The 16540-nt window shown below is 40.9% G+C and overlaps 3 protein-coding genes across 5 annotated transcripts; 1 reads left to right on the top strand and 2 right to left on the bottom strand.

The window, feature by feature from the left end:
* The first annotated feature begins 394 nt into the window (after positions 1-394).
* On the top strand, positions 395-12582 carry LOC109853850 (zinc finger protein 236-like). 3 transcript variants are annotated; one of them, XM_020426370.1, is made up of 25 exons: positions 395-536; positions 640-849; positions 952-1067; positions 1167-1457; positions 1625-1759; positions 1883-2047; positions 6085-6222; positions 6382-6525; positions 6617-6734; positions 6857-6999; positions 7083-7305; positions 7381-7456; positions 7581-7713; positions 7810-7949; positions 8065-8418; positions 8502-8736; positions 8833-9052; positions 9151-9260; positions 9351-9596; positions 9716-10077; positions 10164-10302; positions 10375-10487; positions 10579-10822; positions 10920-11196; positions 11306-12582. In XM_020426370.1, exons 2-25 carry the CDS (start codon positions 732-734, stop codon positions 12454-12456), a joined length of 5391 nt encoding a protein of 1796 aa, XP_020281959.1. In that variant the 5' UTR covers positions 395-536; positions 640-731; the 3' UTR covers positions 12457-12582. The 3 variants fall into 3 exon arrangements, with proteins under 3 accessions (XP_020281959.1, XP_020281962.1, XP_020281961.1); XM_020426373.1 differs by lacking the exon at positions 11306-12582 and having other exon boundaries at positions 10579-10826; positions 10920-11059; XM_020426372.1 differs by lacking the exons at positions 395-536; positions 640-849; positions 952-1067; ... (1 more) ...; positions 1625-1759; positions 1883-2047 and adding an exon at positions 5268-5853 and having other exon boundaries at positions 11306-12580.
* Positions 12583-12823: 241 nt separating this feature from the next.
* LOC109853906 (probable tRNA (uracil-O(2)-)-methyltransferase) lies at positions 12824-14983 on the bottom strand. Its single transcript, XM_020426471.1, has 2 exons — positions 13967-14983; positions 12824-13863 (listed from the first exon to the last, which is right to left on the bottom strand). Exons 1-2 carry the CDS (start codon positions 14966-14968, stop codon positions 12955-12957), a joined length of 1911 nt encoding a protein of 636 aa, XP_020282060.1. The 5' UTR covers positions 14969-14983; the 3' UTR covers positions 12824-12954.
* Positions 14962-16509, bottom strand: LOC109853910 (LYR motif-containing protein 9-like). The gene is made up of 3 exons (XM_020426478.1): positions 15569-16509; positions 15154-15246; positions 14962-15052 (listed from the first exon to the last, which is right to left on the bottom strand). The coding sequence occupies exons 1-3, from the start codon at positions 15695-15697 to the stop codon at positions 15005-15007; spliced, it is 270 nt and encodes an 89-aa protein (XP_020282067.1). The 5' UTR covers positions 15698-16509; the 3' UTR covers positions 14962-15004.
* Between the last annotated feature and the right edge of the window lie 31 nt (positions 16510-16540).

Genomic DNA, 16540 nt, shown 5'->3' on the forward strand with positions numbered 1-16540 from the left:
GTTTTTCATTCCGATCAATTAGTGCGGGTTGTTGAAAGCCCAATCTCTAAACAAAAAGGCTGGTCAATTGAAAGCCCGCGATTTAGTTCGCATTTCAATTAAATAAATTCGACTGGAAGAACCCGGGCCGAAACAATCCAAAAGTGTGCGGATACGAGAACTCAGTAACCTCCTTGCTTGTAGCCCTTGCACAATTTTTTATGAATTTTTTATAAATTTTTAATAAACATACGGTAAACTTTACAATTTACTAAATTTTGTATATTTTATACAAGGAGATATTCGTATGTGAAATTTGTGAATATTTAAACACGCCGGCGTGTTGTGCCGACAGACGTCGCTGTTTCAGCTCGCCGAAGCCGAAACAGTAGCGTGTGTTATCAAGATATGGATAATACGTTTGAGAACAACATATGCCTGCGTATGGTCTCGCGAGGTGGTGGATTTGGTGTCTGTGTTATATTAAAAATAATAATAATTGTTTCGAACAAAGTTCTCGTCGACGTCAATTTGCGCTTCTGATTAAAATATACGAGGTTCGATTTGAATTTGATGTGTCGTGCGCTCGTTCGAAAATACCATTCAAACAGGGGTTAGGAATTGCACAAAAATCCACTCTTGTATTCGTTAATGTTACAGTTACGTTGTGCCTGTCAAATGCGCCATATCGGATCTATATGAATTTCTAAAAGACTGTACCGAGAAGACGTGCTATTGTTAACACAGAAATTATGTCCGCCAACATGTTGACAGAGTCGAAGATAATTATGGACCCTACCGAGTCCAGTGATACACTGCCAGTTAGTTTTATTACCACAGACGACGGTCACATGCTCTTTGCAGTGAGCGGTAAGAGAAGAATAATATATTAAAATAAATAAAACTCAAAGAGATTTTGCCAGTTGTATTTGAGATGAGGTAACTGCAGATATGATGTTTTTTTTTTTTCAGAACGTGAGGATGATACACTAGAAATCATGACAGCTCCTATCACAGTAATACCACAAAGAAACAGTATAGTATCTTCGCTGATAAAGACTGTGGATGGAAATTTTATTTTACAATCTGTACGTACACACTCGTAAATCTCCGAAAACATCCGAGAAGCATTTATAAATGAGATTCTTCCGTTATTTGTTTGTAATAAATATATATTTCTCTTTTAGCCTATTTTTCAACTGAATGTGGAAGGTGTACCTGAGGTGCAACAAACAAATCTCTTGCCGGCGATGCAACAAATCGAAAATGTATCTCAGGTCGAACAATTGAAACTAGTGCAGAATGCAAATGAACACAGTGATCTGTCGTTGTTGTGTGACAGAGATGTTAATGATGCGTTGTCAGATAAGGAAGAACAGACAAAAAACGATAATCAAGTCAAAGATAATTCTATACATGTGGATGTATCCAGACAGGATGTTCACAGGAGATCTCCTGGCAGACCGAAAAAGATTGGGGTAATTTCTTAATAATACATTAACACGGAAAAAGGATTCCTGTCAATCCCGAAATGTGCTTGTGTGAAATAAGCGTTTACACTATCTGATAATGTAATAATTTAACATTTACCAACACATTTGGATTTGTTTTCTATTGAAAAATGATTCTTTACTTGTGTGTAAAGGACATGCCATCGCTGAGGTGCGATATATGCGGACAAGAATTTACCAAACAGTTATTGTATCGCAGACATATGGAGAATCACGCGGCGGAAAAACCCCACAGGTGTCCAAAATGTCCGGCATCGTTCAATATCCCGGCAAGTTTCTTTGATAACACAATTCAATTCAATTTTGTTTGAATCTCGAGCGAAAGAAGAGAATTAAATTTAAATAGTAGTTGGATTTAGTCTGATAACTTCGTACAATGATGGTCGTTACAGTTGAATTTCACGCTTCACATGGCAACGCATAATACCGGCGAGCCGAAGTGTCCCGAGTGCGGCAGGAAATACGCCAGAATGGCGAGTCTCAAGTCTCACATGTTGTTGCACGAAAAGGAGGAGAATCTCTTCTGTGCCGAGTGCGAGGACGGATTTTCGACAAAGGTTTGATCCGTTATTTGCGTCTCTTGTTTTATTTCTATAATCGGTCGGAAAAAAAACCGACTGTTTTTTTTCCGATGTTTTTTTTTAAAACGATATAACGATATAACATTTTAAAGATAAACATTCTCGATGTGTCGAATATCTCGTTTCGAGAATCCGTTTGCGAAAGTTTTAGCTCTTGTTCTCGCTATTTCGTTCCACGTAGCGGAGTTAAAGTAGATCGTGCTCGTAAACCCGGACCGATAACAAAAGCAAATTCGAATCACCCTATTTTATAACACGCTAAATTCGTGTGCAAAGTTGCGGTTGTTCGCAGCATCGTCGTTCTCGCAAGCGTTCCGATAATTTACGTCGAGTCTGTTAGAGTCTGTTTATCATTATTGACGATTAAGATTTGTCATAAATAAGTATGACGACACGAACACGAGTGGACGAATCTTGATCGTATTTCTACTTTAAATCAAGGGTCAGTCTCGACGACCCGCCTCACATGTTTTATCTATATTTGTCGCCTGTGAGAGTCGCCGAAATCAAGCGAGAGAGTTAGAACATAAAAGTGATTCCGGTCTTTGTCAATGTGAAATTACAGTTTCGAGAAGAAAGACACGAAGCAAAATAGAGGAGATGATTCAATAATACGCTCTAAAAGCTTGCGAAGACTAGGAAAAAGCGCATTATCTCATCGCGTCAAAGTGTGCCAGCGATAATCGACCTTGCACACTTTGCGAGCATCAATTAACATTTGGTGTCGCTTCATCTCTCTCGTCCTTACGCATTTACAAACGTTATCTAATTAACATTATTTTTGTCTAGTAATTAAACAATTTTTTTTCATTTACGGAAACGATATGTATGTGTGTGTGATAATCAATAAGAATTATTCGAACGTTGCAGCGATTACGTGTGATGTGTAAAACGTGGACAAGTAGGCGGTTAATGCGGCACGCACGAATTACGCAATCAAATCGCATGATCTCACACAGATCTCCCGTCGATTGCTCTTATGTTTGGCCGTCGACGCGCGCCGAACACACACACACACACACACACGTGTGCATGCGGACGACACGACGATGAAATGTAGAACAAGCTCAAAACGAACGCGTTGCAATCGCGCGCGTGTCTCTCGTGTTTTTTTTTTTTTTTGTTTTTTTTTTTCAAAACGTGAAAGTTTTTACTCGAGCGGACACACAGGCGGAGCAAAAGGAAATTTTATTATCGAAGATTTCAGATCACAATCGGAGATGTGTAAATAAAATGCAATTTACAACTTTGGGAAATTTACAGAAGAATTGCAAACTCGAGGTTTCGAATCTTGTTGTTTTAAAGATTTGACTTGAGTTTCAAACCGCGCGTTCGCTTTTGACATCATTTTCGAGTAAACCACAATACACAGTTTCGCGGCGAGAAATAGCCCCATGGTAACGAGCACGGGCGACGACGTAAGCGACATTTACGGACACTTCGTCAGTGAGCGGTAAGTGTCCGCTAAACTCGCACGTGTTTGCGTCTGTCATTTGTCGCGATATATAATCTTCCGCAAAACGTGCGGTTTTTGTTAAAGAACGAATGTGTCATCTTTTTTTTTTCTTTTATTTTCAGCGCGTTCAATTCGCATTTCTTTTTTCTCACAGAGGGGTTTTCTTTCGCGGAAAGAAAAAGCGATCTTCCTCCGTCTATTCCGTCAAAAAACGAACGGGACGCGCGATAAGTCACCAAATTAAATTTGTAATCGCATTTCTGAACCGTAGTTTCATTGCTCGCTCGACTAATTCATTTCTCCGAAGATCTTATCGCTCTGTAAAATAAAAATAGAAAATTGTGCGTGGTGGTAAAACGTTTCTTCTTCTCTTGAAACGTAACGTAACGGTTGGGTTCCGTTCGGTTTTCACGCGGATTTGTGTATTTTTTCTGGCTCGGACTCGAAAAGATCTTCGAGGAAGGCCTGCGCTCGTCGTTCGTTGAAACTAACCGAAGTTAGTGACGGAGATCGCGCGGACAGCGTTTCTTCTTACGCGATGTAAACGTGAGAGATGTGGGACAAAATTGATAAAAACAAATTAAACAATCGACGAACAATCGACGGGGAGTTTCTCAAGCGACTACTACGCTGATGCGAATTAAAACCGCGCGGGTGAAGAGAAATAACGAACCTCACACGAGACGGGAGTGAACGAAGGCAGAAAAAGTCTCGGGACGAACGGAAGGAAGGAGCGTCGAGTGAAACAAAAATGCCGCGATAATGCGCCGTCGTTGCCGATAAGAAGCAAACTGTTGAACTTTACCGAGAAGAACGAGAGTACAGTTCTGATAACGCTTCTATTCAGCAACATTAACCCTGAAAGTCGGCACCGACGACCGCTTAAGCGATGCTCTTAAAGTCGCAATGTAAAAAAATCGATCGCTTCGAGGGAAGAAAAGAGTTTCTTACGCGAAAGAAACGAGCGTTTCTGACGCTTCGCGTTTGCATGCGGCGTTGAGAAAAAAGAAGAAGAAGAAGAAGAAGACCAGAGACAAATGCGCGACGAGAGAAAAGGGAGAGTGATTTAATGAGGGGGAGAAATTGATGACGCTTTCTCGAGACTGTATTTTAGGAACTCCGTCCTATAGCAAGAGAACGCTCGTTGATCTCCTCTCCGACCACTCCAGTCGTTCGCGTGCGCACGAGTTCGGCGCGAGTCCGCTTAACACTTGACACATTTAATTGTCCAGTTTGTCACAGCGACGATTCGTGTCTCTCGTCGTTTCTGCAAGACAAGCGATACGCCAAACTGTTTAATATATGAGAGATATGACGTGTAAAACTTGATATTTTGGAATGACTGCGGCGATTTGTGCGCGCTCGACAAGGTCTTTTAAATGCTGCGCAAATGATGTAAAACAAAAAAATCTCGCGGAATATATCATCGAAGATAGTCGATGACGCTTCCGCGAGCACGCGATTTCACTCGTAAAAAATCAGCTGAAATCTGTCAACGGGAGAAAGAGAAACCCGAACGAAGGAAGAAGGAGAAAGAAGAAAGCAAAAACGAAGTCGAGACGAGAAACATTTATAAATCAGTCGAGCGGAAGAGGAAGAGAAGCACGCGGCCAATCCGTAAGCGGCGGCGAAGAGAGGAGGAGGAAGAGCGAACGACGATCCCGGGGAGATCAGTTGGCGCGCGGAGAAAAAGCTGTCGCTGGATCGCGGAAAAAGTGCAGCGTCCTCAACGTTGAAGAAGACGCGCTATTACCATAATGTCGGTCGTGTGGAAAAAAAAGTCTTCGCTGATAACTCATTAGCGTCGCGCGCTCACTTGATCGCTCAATGAAGAACAAAAAAAGAAGACTAAAACGCTCCAAACTTAAATCAAATCCGAGAAGATTCAATTTTTGTTTTATGAATTGCCGTATGAATTTGCGAACACGATTGAGCTTATTGTCGCGACGCGACAATAGTCAATTTTTTTGACAAAATTTATCGTTTATCGTCGCGTTTGTTGATTTTCTCATAGTCGAGAGAAAAGTAATTTTTTTGTTTTGTTTTTTTTTTTTTTAAATCAAAAACCACGATGTAATTCGGGTTGTAAAACTGTGTGTTCGATGTGTTCGTGTTCGTTCTACTTTTTTGATGCAAGGCACTGCCATATAAGTACCCACTTGCCAACCGGCGTATATATTACTTTATGTTACACGATATATTCGGAGCCGGTAGAGTGTCGTCTTTCGATATGTCGTTCGCCGTAGACTGTCTGAACTTTGCGTTTCTTCTCATCTGCACGCGCATATTCCACCTCGCTCTTGGAATCAGCGCTCAGTATTACAAGGTATAGAAAAAAAAAAAAAAATATCAGCTTATCTCTAAAAGTACAATTTTTTTTTTTTTTAAATGAAATTTGTTCCGACAAAAGACACGTCGTCAGTGAAAAATTGTGCGTTTTGCAAAGAATTTTAAGAAAGGTTTATAAAATTTATATACAAATCTCTTTTTGTTTGCAAATCACAAGATAGAAATGTTCGAGTTATTTTTATGTACATTTTTTTTTTTTTTCACTCAGGCCCAGTTGGACGCGCACTTGAAACTGCACGAGGAAAAAGGGGCAAATGAGGAAGGAGGCGTGCGAAAGTGTAAATTGTGCAACAAACAATTCGTGCAACCCGCGCTGTACCGATTACACATTCGGGAGCATTATAGGGTGAGTAGAAAAAAATATAAACACAGAGGATGTGCGTCACGTAAATTCAACAAGTAGATCTGTGACGCTGATAATTCTCTTTTTTGTTTAATGTGAAACAAATATAATTTGTTCTTTTATTTTGTTTTTTATTTTTTTTTGTTTTTCACGTTTCCACAGCTACAGACAAAGATAGCAAAGCAAACCAAGAAAGGGATGAAACACAAGACAGTGTACAAGTGTACGATATGCTTGAAATTCTTTCAAAAACCGAGCCAGCTGATGCGACATATCAGGGTGCATACCGGAGAAAAACCCTTCAAGGTGATATCTTCATTCGAGAAAAGAAGCTTGAGAGCGTAACGATTGGTTTGTTTTTTGTTTTTTTCTACAAATGTGTTTATTGTTTGCGCAGTGTGTGATCTGCAACAGGGCGTTCACGCAAAAGAGTTCGCTGCAAATCCATATGTGGCAGCACAATGGCATTCGACCGCACAGCTGCAATCTCTGCACTGCAAAATTTAGTCAAAAAGGTTCGAACGAGTTTTGTACGAATTTATATTCGGTTTTAGAATCTTGTCACTTTTTTGTTTGTTTTTTCTTTTTTTTTTTTTTTTTTCATTGATCGATGCAAGTATTTCTTTCGATTTCGCAGGAAATTTGAAGGCACATGTACTTAGGGTGCACAGTGCTCCGGAGGGTGAACCTTCGTACGCTTGTCCTTATTGCGCTTGCATTTTCAAGAAGCTGGGTAGTTTGAACGGGCACATCAAACGAGTGCATTCTAACGTCTCGGAAGTAAGCGCTTTATTGTGAAAACAAAATTCACTCAAATTTGAATTCTGAATCTGAGCTGTGATTTGTTTTTTTTTTTTTTGCAGGAATCCGCGGCTAAGAAATCCGCGGAAACTAATATCACATCGGAAGCCGACATGCGCGCGACGGTCGACAGCGTGATATCGCAACTGGCGTCGTTGGAATCCACCGTGAATAACACCGCGGATTCTACTAAGACGACTGTGTTAAATGCGGAACAAAACGACATTCTGCACCAAGCGTTGAAAAACAGCGATCTGTCAAATGAAACCAAGGTCACGTCCAAAGGTAATTTAGATTGTTTGTTACGCGATAGACAACAACAAGACAATATTGTTCAAAATATTTTTTTTTTGCTCGCAGAAACCGCGGAATCGAAAAAGACGGAGTCAACGACATACGTCACGATATTGGATAAAACTGCAAACGGCACTTCAAGGTAATCCATTTAACTTTCTATACACAGAAATAAACGAAATAAATATCTCAATATATATATACGTAGTATTGAAATAAATATTTCATATGATTGCGATTTGCAAGAAAAAGTATTTGTGTTACAGAAATTTTACCATAAAGCAACATTACATAGGAAACGTACGTTGGTACACGTGTCTGTACTGCCCGAAGGAGTTTAAAAAACCATCGGATTTAATACGTCATCTGCGTGTCCACACGCAGGAGAAACCCTTCAAGGTAAAATACATTTTTTATTCGCTACAACTGTTTTTTTTTTTTTATTTTTACCAGATTTGTATGCGGATCGATGAAGTGTGTCGTTCTGCTTTTCAGTGTATGTACTGCGTGCGATCCTTCGCGTTGAAATCGACGATGATAGCGCACGAGCGAACTCACAGCGGATTGAAGAAGTACGCTTGCAATTCTTGCAACAAAAGCTTCGCGTGCCACAACACTCTTACTGCTCATATGAGGCAAGTTTCGACGTTACATTTGCATTTCTTAAGCAATAACAGTTTTTTTTACATATTTTTATAAATTATGTTATATATAGTTTTCGTTTGCGATAGATATTTTATTTTCTTTCAGATTGCACACGAAACCACATAAATGTAACGTATGCGACATGTCGTTCAGTTCGAGCAACGTTTTGAAGAATCATGTCAAGAGTCACGCGCGAGAGAAGTCAAAGATATCGCCTGAAACGGAGAGTTTAATGCCGCAGGTGGTGTTGCAGGAGCCGCTCGTTATCAGTGACGCTGATAATAAAATTAGCGTGGCGCAAGTGCAATCGAAACAGAAACAAATGTACGAGAGCGTCGGCGTGGCCAGACCGCACGAATGTTCCGTCTGCCACGCGGCATTTCGCAAAGTCAGTCACTTGAAGCAACATTTTCGCAGGCATACGGGCGAGCGGCCCTACAAGTGCAACAAATGCGACAGGTTTTTGACATCTCATTTATTTTTGTATCTTCAAATTAATATAAGATTGATCAAAATTTGTTCAATATTTATCTCGGTTTTAGGAGATTCTCGTCCAACAGTGTTCTCAAATCTCATCTGCACACTCACGAAGCTGCGAGACCGTACAGCTGTTCGGTATGCAACACAAAATTCTCGACGCAGAGCAGCATGAAGAGGCATTTGGTCACGCATAGCAATAAAAGACCGTTTATGTGTCCCTATTGTCACAAGACGTTCAAGACGTACGTTAATTGTCGGAAGCATATGAAAATACACAAACACGAGTTGGCACAGCAGGTTGATATCTTTTTGGTATTAGTTGCAAAAAAAAAAAAAACTCTTCATTGATAAAAGGAAACTCAATATTATTGCTTATATTTTGTGCGCGAACAGCAATTGGAGGTGCAAAAGACGCAGGAGAAGCAATCTCCAGTCGAGGACAAAGCTACTTCTTCAACATTACCAGAAACCATTACCCTTCCTGAAAACATGGAAGTGTCGTTTCAACAACAAATAGCCTCGGACTTCACGCATGCTTTTTCTGACCAGTTTCAGAACATCAGCACGGATAAAGAGAAAACCTTCTTGCTAACGGATACTATAACATCGACTCGTACGTGTTTTTTTTTTCCAAAAAATATGAAAACAATCAATACAATTTGAAAAAAAAAACAATGAACGCGAGAATATATATTTATGTTTTTGTTTCAGAAAATTTATCCGTTGAGACGACTAATTTGGGCTCATCGCAAACCTTACACGCCGACGAAACCGGCACCATTACGTTACCTCAGTATCCAGGGGATCAAACTTTAACGCCGGTAGAGTCTTAAATTTCAATATTTACGTACGTACAAGTGTTGCGACATCAAAGAAATAAAAAAAAAAAAAACACTCGGGAAATGTTGTAGGAAAACATACGAGAGATCGAGGAAACTTTGAATCAACAATTGTTTAGTATCGGGATGAATCTCGGGGTGGGAGCGAACAATCTGTCGAGACAGATTGACGAGGCGAATATAAGCACTCTCGACGGTGTCAAAGAACAGCCGGTGTTGAACATAATATACGATCACAACAAGACTCTGGACGCATCGGGCAACGCCATTTTCACGCCGCAATTCGACACGTTCGACATTGGTCAAATTACGTTGCAGGTAAATATGTTTTTTCTCGCTCAGAGAAGTTGGATTGACACTTCGATCTTATAACACATTAGAAACAATTATTATTAGATATTTTGCAAGAATGAGATAGTTAATAATCGGTGGTTTAGACGAATAACGAGATGGATATCGGATTGAATCCGAGCAACTCCGCGCCAACCATGTCCGACGTTTCGCCCAAATCTGCAAATGGGAGCAACGGTCAGCAGGAGGAACGAGAAGCCGCTTCGGTCACCACCGCGGTCAGCAACATAGACGCTTCCCAAGTGATAAAGAACGCTCATCTCATGCTGATAAATCCCAAGGAAAATTGTTCGGAATTGATAAAACTGTCGCACGTGCCTTCACAAAAATATTCGAAACCCGCGAAAATGGACACCGAAATAGAGATGCAAGTCATCAGCGAAGAAGCGCCACAGAAAACTAACGCTGTTTCGTGCGAAAACGAAAGAAGCCCCTCGTCCCTGTTCATGTAAGTTGTAACTTTTAATAATTTTTGAAAGTGGGATTTTACTCTCGAACACGTAGCTCCACAGTTTCAATTTGTGATGCTTGTAGAGAGAACTTTCAAAGTACAATACAGTCGGACATGCTCATCTCCTCTGATATGGATAATCTGACCAAAATGTCGGAGTGCAACACACTGTTGCAATGTCACATGTGCAACAATCGAGGTTTCACCACGGAAGGATTAAAGGTATTCGACAGATATTTCTCAAGTATATTGGAAATTTGTGTTTCGTAAGCAATAAAATAATCGTTATTGCAGGAACACTTGAAATCTCATCGCGGAGCGAAAGAATTCGAGTGCTCGGAATGTTCTCAGAGATTCTGCACGAACGGTGGCCTCAGCAGACACATGAAGATGCACACAAATAAGCAGTAAGTGACTTCGCGCGCATTTCGTCATTGACAAAAGGATTTATTGTCTCTTTTTTTTTTCTTTTTTACAATCTAACGTCAATTTTGTCAGACAGTGGAAATGCACGATCTGTCAGAAGGTGCTGGGCAGCAAGGTGCAATTGAAGCTTCACAGCAAGATGCATACCGAGGGCTGGAACGTCTCGTTCGTCGATGGTGATAATTCTCAGAAGGAATTTGTTTCGTCCGCTCTTCCGTCGATGACACTAGACGTGCGAATAGATCCGGATTCGTCGGTGTCCGAGAAAGTTTTGATGGACGCCTTCGCCGAGAAGAAAAGTATAGACCAAGCGGATGTAAGTATGTATATAGAAATGTATATTCTTACGTACCGAGATCAAAATTTCTTCAGCAAAAATGACAACGTGCGATATTATTCACTTGATAATTTAGGAAAATGTGGAAAAGGGAGAAAAGAAGGAATATGTAAATAAATGTAAATACTGTCCGAAAACTTTCCGCAAACCGAGCGACCTTATCAGACACATTCGCACGCACACGGGCGAGCGACCGTACAAGTGTACACGCTGCAGTAAGAGTTTTGCGGTCAAGTGCACTCTCGACTCGCACATGAAAGTTCATACTGGTAAGAAGACGTTCCGCTGCCACGTCTGCACCAGCATGTTTGCCACGAAAGGTAGTCTGAAGGTTCACATGCGTCTGCACACGGGTGAGTAATTTATTGATATTTATTTTGTGTATAAAAAACATGATGTGTAAAAAAAATATAAAGAGAGAATTTGAAAAAAAAAAAAACGAAAAAATATCTATCCTCTCAGGCTCCAAACCGTTCAAGTGTCCCATATGTGACATGCGATTTCGCACTTCCGGTCACAAGAAGGTGCACATGCTGAAGCACGCGAGAGAGCACAAAGGTGGCACAAAGCGCAAGCCAAAACACGTCAAGTACGCGGCTGTGGCGGAAGCAGCGGCGAGTTTTGAGAAATTCGACAACAGTTCTCCAAATTGTACAGCAACGGAGACGGCAACGGCAACGACGACGACAACGGCGACGACTGTGATGAGCGAAACCGCTCCAACGCAAAATCTGGACTACTCTTCGGTGGAGCATACTGTGAACAATCTCGATACCGCGGTTCACTTGCCAGATCAGATTACATTTAATCAGCCCGAAGGAACAACACTTCTCAACAACAACTCCGTGCTATCGGTGAACGAGAACAACGAGCTGGTGACGAATCTGCAGTTCTTACTGGCAAACGGTTTCGTCACCATTCAGACAGACGACGCTCTGCTGAGCGCGCAACCGGCAACAAACAGCTCAGACACCAGCGGCACCGCGGTCCCAACCAATGTGATCGAATTTGTGAATCCGAATTCTTACCAAGAAACTTGCAATCTGGATGATACGAATCACGTGGTGATAACTAGTCAGATACCGGCGACGACAACTGCAAACGACGCGACCGTCATCCAAATGAACGATTGCATGTCTTCCATTCCAATGATGCCGATTGAACAGAATCAAGACGCGAACAGCGGCGTCGCGTCCGAAACGAAGACAAACACTCAGTCGACGAAATCCTCTAGAAAGGAATGTGATACGTGCGGCAAAACGTTCACGAAGCCGTACCAGTTGGAACGTCATAAACGTAGCCACACGGGCGAGCGGCCGTACAAATGCGAACAGTGCGGCAAGGCGTTCGCTCAGAAGTTCACGCTGCATCTTCATCAAAAACATCACACCGGCGATCGACCGTATCCCTGCCCCCACTGCAAGCAATGGTTCTCGCAAAAGTGCAATCTGCAGACGCACTTGAAGCGGGTCCACAAGTTGGTTTTTTTTGACATCAAGAAGCTGAAGAACAATAATCAGCAGGTATTGGGTACGCTTCTGCAGGACAGTCAAGGAGACAACGCCAAACTGGTGAATTTGGACGACATACTGGTAGTAGATTTCCCCAAATAAAAACTATCTTCTAATTCTGTAAACGCGAGCAGATTGCGCAAGATGTAAAATAATGTTTTTATTAAAATAGTTTTGTACTACCCTCCATATACTCCTCTTTATGTGATGTAACTAAAGATACGAGTCTTGTTATTAATAACTGTGCAAGAGCAACTTTTAACCAACGGAACTTCACTTATCCCATCTCGTCGTGGTTGTCCCTAGCACGGGTAAGGTAACATAAAAGTAAATACCGGTAAGACGCGATTGCTCGACCGTACGTTTAGATGAAAATTTAATATCGTTTAATATTTTGTTTCCTCTGACACACGCCGTCGATTAGACAGATGGATTTTATTATAAATAATCCAGAAATTTGTTACGAGCAAAGTGTTTATTCCAGCATCGATATGTACACAACAGACATTTTCTTCTTTTATAAAACAATGTGTACATATGTATATACATAATATTTATACAAAATTTATACAAACGTAAAATAACAAGCACACGGAGAACTCAGTGCTGAAAGTTGCAATCGATTTCACGAGCGGGACAACCGTCAGGATGATTTTTGTAAAACCAACAAGGTTTCACTTTTCTCAAGGGTGTGTCGTTAATCTTTCTTCTCTTCGATTTCTTCTTTCGTGCGTTGTCACCGGCACCGGGAATTCTAAGCTGCACTTTTCCCTGAGCGACGCAAAAGATGTGACTGTGATTCTTCAGTAAAGTTTGCAATCCGCCGCACTCTTTTCGCAGATGCTGCAACATCTCGGGCGCTATCAGCTTCACCAGCTCGCTGATTTCTACTTGACCGCCGGCGTTCCACGTTTCACCGGATCTCCACTCGAGCGGTATCCTACGATCCTCACCCAAGAGATGCGTAGCGACGATGTTGACTATCTCGAGAACTAATTTTCTGTCTAGCTGCGTGCAATTTCGCGTTCGTTCTGTCGTACTTCTTGGCTTGAAACTCGCGGACCACGAATTGCCGTTTTCGTTCGTATTTTCGTTCTTAGTAACAATCGATTTCTGAGACGTGGTCGATCTCGCGTTTATAACGCGCTGAATATTGGCGTCCAGCTTCGAGATGTCTTCCTTCGCGTACGTTCTCTCCCACCCGACGAAACAGATTCGCTTGGTCGACGGAATTCGCAATCTGTCGGTCAACGTGAGAAAACCGCAGTCGTCGCATACGTTTCTAATGTAAGACATGTACTCGGAATATTGGCTCTCGGCAGCGTTGTTGCGCCGATATTTTTTGCCGTCAAACTCGTAGGCGCAACACGGCAACAGGAAGAATCGACAGTCGTAGGAACTGCGCGCAGCGATCACAGGAATCCACGGAGTGAGCTCGTCCGAATGATTCCCAATAATCCAATCCACTCCCGGAAAAACGGTGTCCCAAGACGGAACAATCGTGCTTACCTAAAGTAAAGATTAACGAGAACAAATTGTTAGAATTATAAATTTTTTGTGAAAATACAAATAATTTGTGTTTTTTTCTCTCTAAGTTTTTGAAGCAACGTACTTGCAAGCGAGTGCTTTCCGGGAACAAATTCCAGATCGTACGACTGCGCAAGTCGATTCCCGTTCCTCTGTGACCCTCACTGGACAAAATGTGAACGAGAAGACCATTTCCGCAACCGAGATCGACAAACGACTGCAAATCCCGCGTATCCTTTTCCAGCCTCTCCTTCTCCCACAACAGAAGCAAGTAAGTCGCGATCGCGACGTCCTCGTAAACGAATTTCATCGGATCCGTGTTTTCCGGCCAAATCTTTACCATTGCTTCGCCGTATTTTCGTTTCATCTGATTGTACAACGAAGTGTATTTCTCAACGGAAACAAGACCGAGAGAGTTAATTCGCGGACCATCGACCATCGTGTTGTTCTCATTTTTCATCCACTTTATCAGACGCGGGAAAAACTTGAATCTCAACCAGTCGCAACATCCGCTGTCGCTTTTCCAGTTTGATTCGTAAATATTTATACTTGTGGAGTTGTACTCGCGATGCTGTATACCGTAGACCACGTCCGGACCCAAAGACTGTTTGTCTTGAACAATAGGTTTGTGACAAAAACTAACAACATTGGCGGACTTCTTGTCGATGAACAGAAACTCCAGAGTGGATGAGAACATCTGCGTGTTGCGAGGCAGCAATTTCTTCACGAGCAAATAACATTTATCACTGCTCGACGTCACAATTGAATCTGTGCGTTCGACTGGCTGGCAACGTGTAAATTCTGCAATATTTAATGTATCTGCTAAATAACTTAAGTAATTTTCTTTTTCCGCGGATATGTCACGATGAAGCTCGCTCAGCCGAGCTCGGGACTCCTCGACGCGTCGGAAAATGTCTACGAGATCACAACTGATTTCAACAGCTAATACTTCCTGAGATGCTAAGATTCTACGATTCACAGTGTGAGGATTTCTCATCCAGATTGCGATAGCTCTCCAAAATTGCGAGGCGCTGCAATTGGTGCTCTCACTAGCAATCTGTTCGAACCTCATCTGTTTATCCGACATTATGACAAATATGAAAAGTATAATCTTGTATTGTCACTACTCCTCTGGATGTTTTGTTGCTGAAGTACCATCTGGTTGTTTGTACTGTGAGAGAAACAAAAAAAATAAGTAACACATTATCGTTCACATAAACACGTAACGTTAAATTGCTGCTTCTCATATGTAAGTTGATGGTAAAAAGGTACCTTCTGTATCACCCACTTGGCATCTAATAGTGCTCGTTCCATGATCTGCTGCACACGTTCTTCATCAGGCTCTGAAGCATGTTGCTTGAAGCTCTGTACAAATAATAAGTCGTGTATTTAGTAAAATTTTAGAATTTTTTAAATAAAAACAGTTTAATAGAAATAATAAAACAAGAGTTATATGTATTTTTTATATACACAAAAATTTTATTTTAGAGTATAATTGACTATAGGACCAGTAACTTAAATGTTTCTAATTTTAATGTTCCATATAGAATTATATGTTTTTCGTTATATCCTTTTTAAGATCCGGCACATGGTTCGTACAATGTGTAAAACAAGGGTTATGTCTATTGATGTGATCGTTGGAAGAGATGACGCGATAAAAAAAAAAAAAACATTAACTTTCACGTACTTGTTTAATAGAATGCTTGTAAAATTGCTGCGTGTGTTTGGGCAGTTTTTCGCACTCGCGCAATAAATACTTGTACAATTGTTTCGGCGTGTTCACCGTCCCGCTGCCGCCGATCGCTCGACTCGCCATTGTGTTCACCACATTCGCCAGGAGAAACAGTCATTGGCTGCGTTCGGCAGAACTCAGCAAGTTTTGCGATTACTGTTTGTCATTGACGTATATTTTTATATTTCTAATAATATTTACAGAGACTTAACAATAATCGGAGATCGGGTTAAAAAACGGGTGTGAGACCGGTTGTTGAGTCAAATTGAAGGTCGAGTTTGATTTTTGTTGAACCGATCACTTTCGTTTACATTCTGCACGACTATTTTTACACAATCTCACAGTTGTTAAACAAAATATTATCGCGCCGATTTCTAGGAAAGATGAAAAAAAAAACACACAATTTCCATTTTTATTCGATTAATAAATATTTTTATAATTTATTTTTGACGCGCCACGTGTGTGTACAAGATGGAGAAACAGAGATTATATGAAATATTTTAGCAGCCTAAACAAAGCCTGTATGAGATATTGTGCGGAACAATTTTGAATTTTTTCTTCTTAACTCTGCAGTCTTGTATTTTTTTTTTTTTTTCGTTATACAATATATAAATTATTATACATATTATTATGTGTACAACGCGCGCAGTAAAAAATCTCCGGAAACTATATGAGTTTCAAATAAGATCACAGCAACTTTATCTCCTAACAACTTTGAGTATGAATTGCCGCGAGTATATCTTGTTGTTCGGTGTATCTCTCGGTTGCATCTCTCGTTTCGGCTAATTATTGTGTGTGTATTCGATATATAATAATCCATCTATGTAGCAAATCTATCGTTATATATATATAATATTGATATCGCTCAAGTAGAAACGTTTACCGCATCATATTTCTCTCATCGTGTAATAAAATTTTTTTTTTCTT

This window comes from Pseudomyrmex gracilis, unplaced genomic scaffold, assembly GCF_002006095.1.
Source record: "Pseudomyrmex gracilis isolate BER0280 unplaced genomic scaffold, ASM200609v1 scaffold_56, whole genome shotgun sequence".
Classification (NCBI taxonomy): Eukaryota; Metazoa; Arthropoda; class Insecta; order Hymenoptera; family Formicidae; genus Pseudomyrmex; species Pseudomyrmex gracilis.

Bases quoted from the DNA above. Each gene is read 5' to 3' on its own strand.
- LOC109853850 (XM_020426370.1), top strand. From the start codon at position 732: ATGTCCGCCAACATGTTGACAGAGTCGAAGATAATTATGGACCCTACC. The intron at 7,306-7,380 runs GTAATTTAGATT...TTTTGCTCGCAG, and splicing joins AACCAAGGTCACGTCCAAAG to AAACCGCGGAATCGAAAAAG. The intron at 9,053-9,150 runs GTACGTGTTTTT...TTTTTGTTTCAG, and splicing joins GGATACTATAACATCGACTC to AAAATTTATCCGTTGAGACG.
- LOC109853906 (XM_020426471.1), bottom strand. From the start codon at position 14,968: ATGTCGGATAAACAGATGAGGTTCGAACAGATTGCTAGTGAGAGCACC. The intron at 13,864-13,966 runs GTACGTTGCTTC...TCTTTACTTTAG, and splicing joins CGGAAAGCACTCGCTTGCAA to GTAAGCACGATTGTTCCGTC.
- LOC109853910 (XM_020426478.1), bottom strand. From the start codon at position 15,697: ATGGCGAGTCGAGCGATCGGCGGCAGCGGGACGGTGAACACGCCGAAA. The intron at 15,247-15,568 runs GTACGTGAAAGT...TTATTTGTACAG, and splicing joins ACAAGCATTCTATTAAACAA to AGCTTCAAGCAACATGCTTC. The intron at 15,053-15,153 runs GTACCTTTTTAC...TTTCTCTCACAG, and splicing joins CCAAGTGGGTGATACAGAAG to TACAAACAACCAGATGGTAC.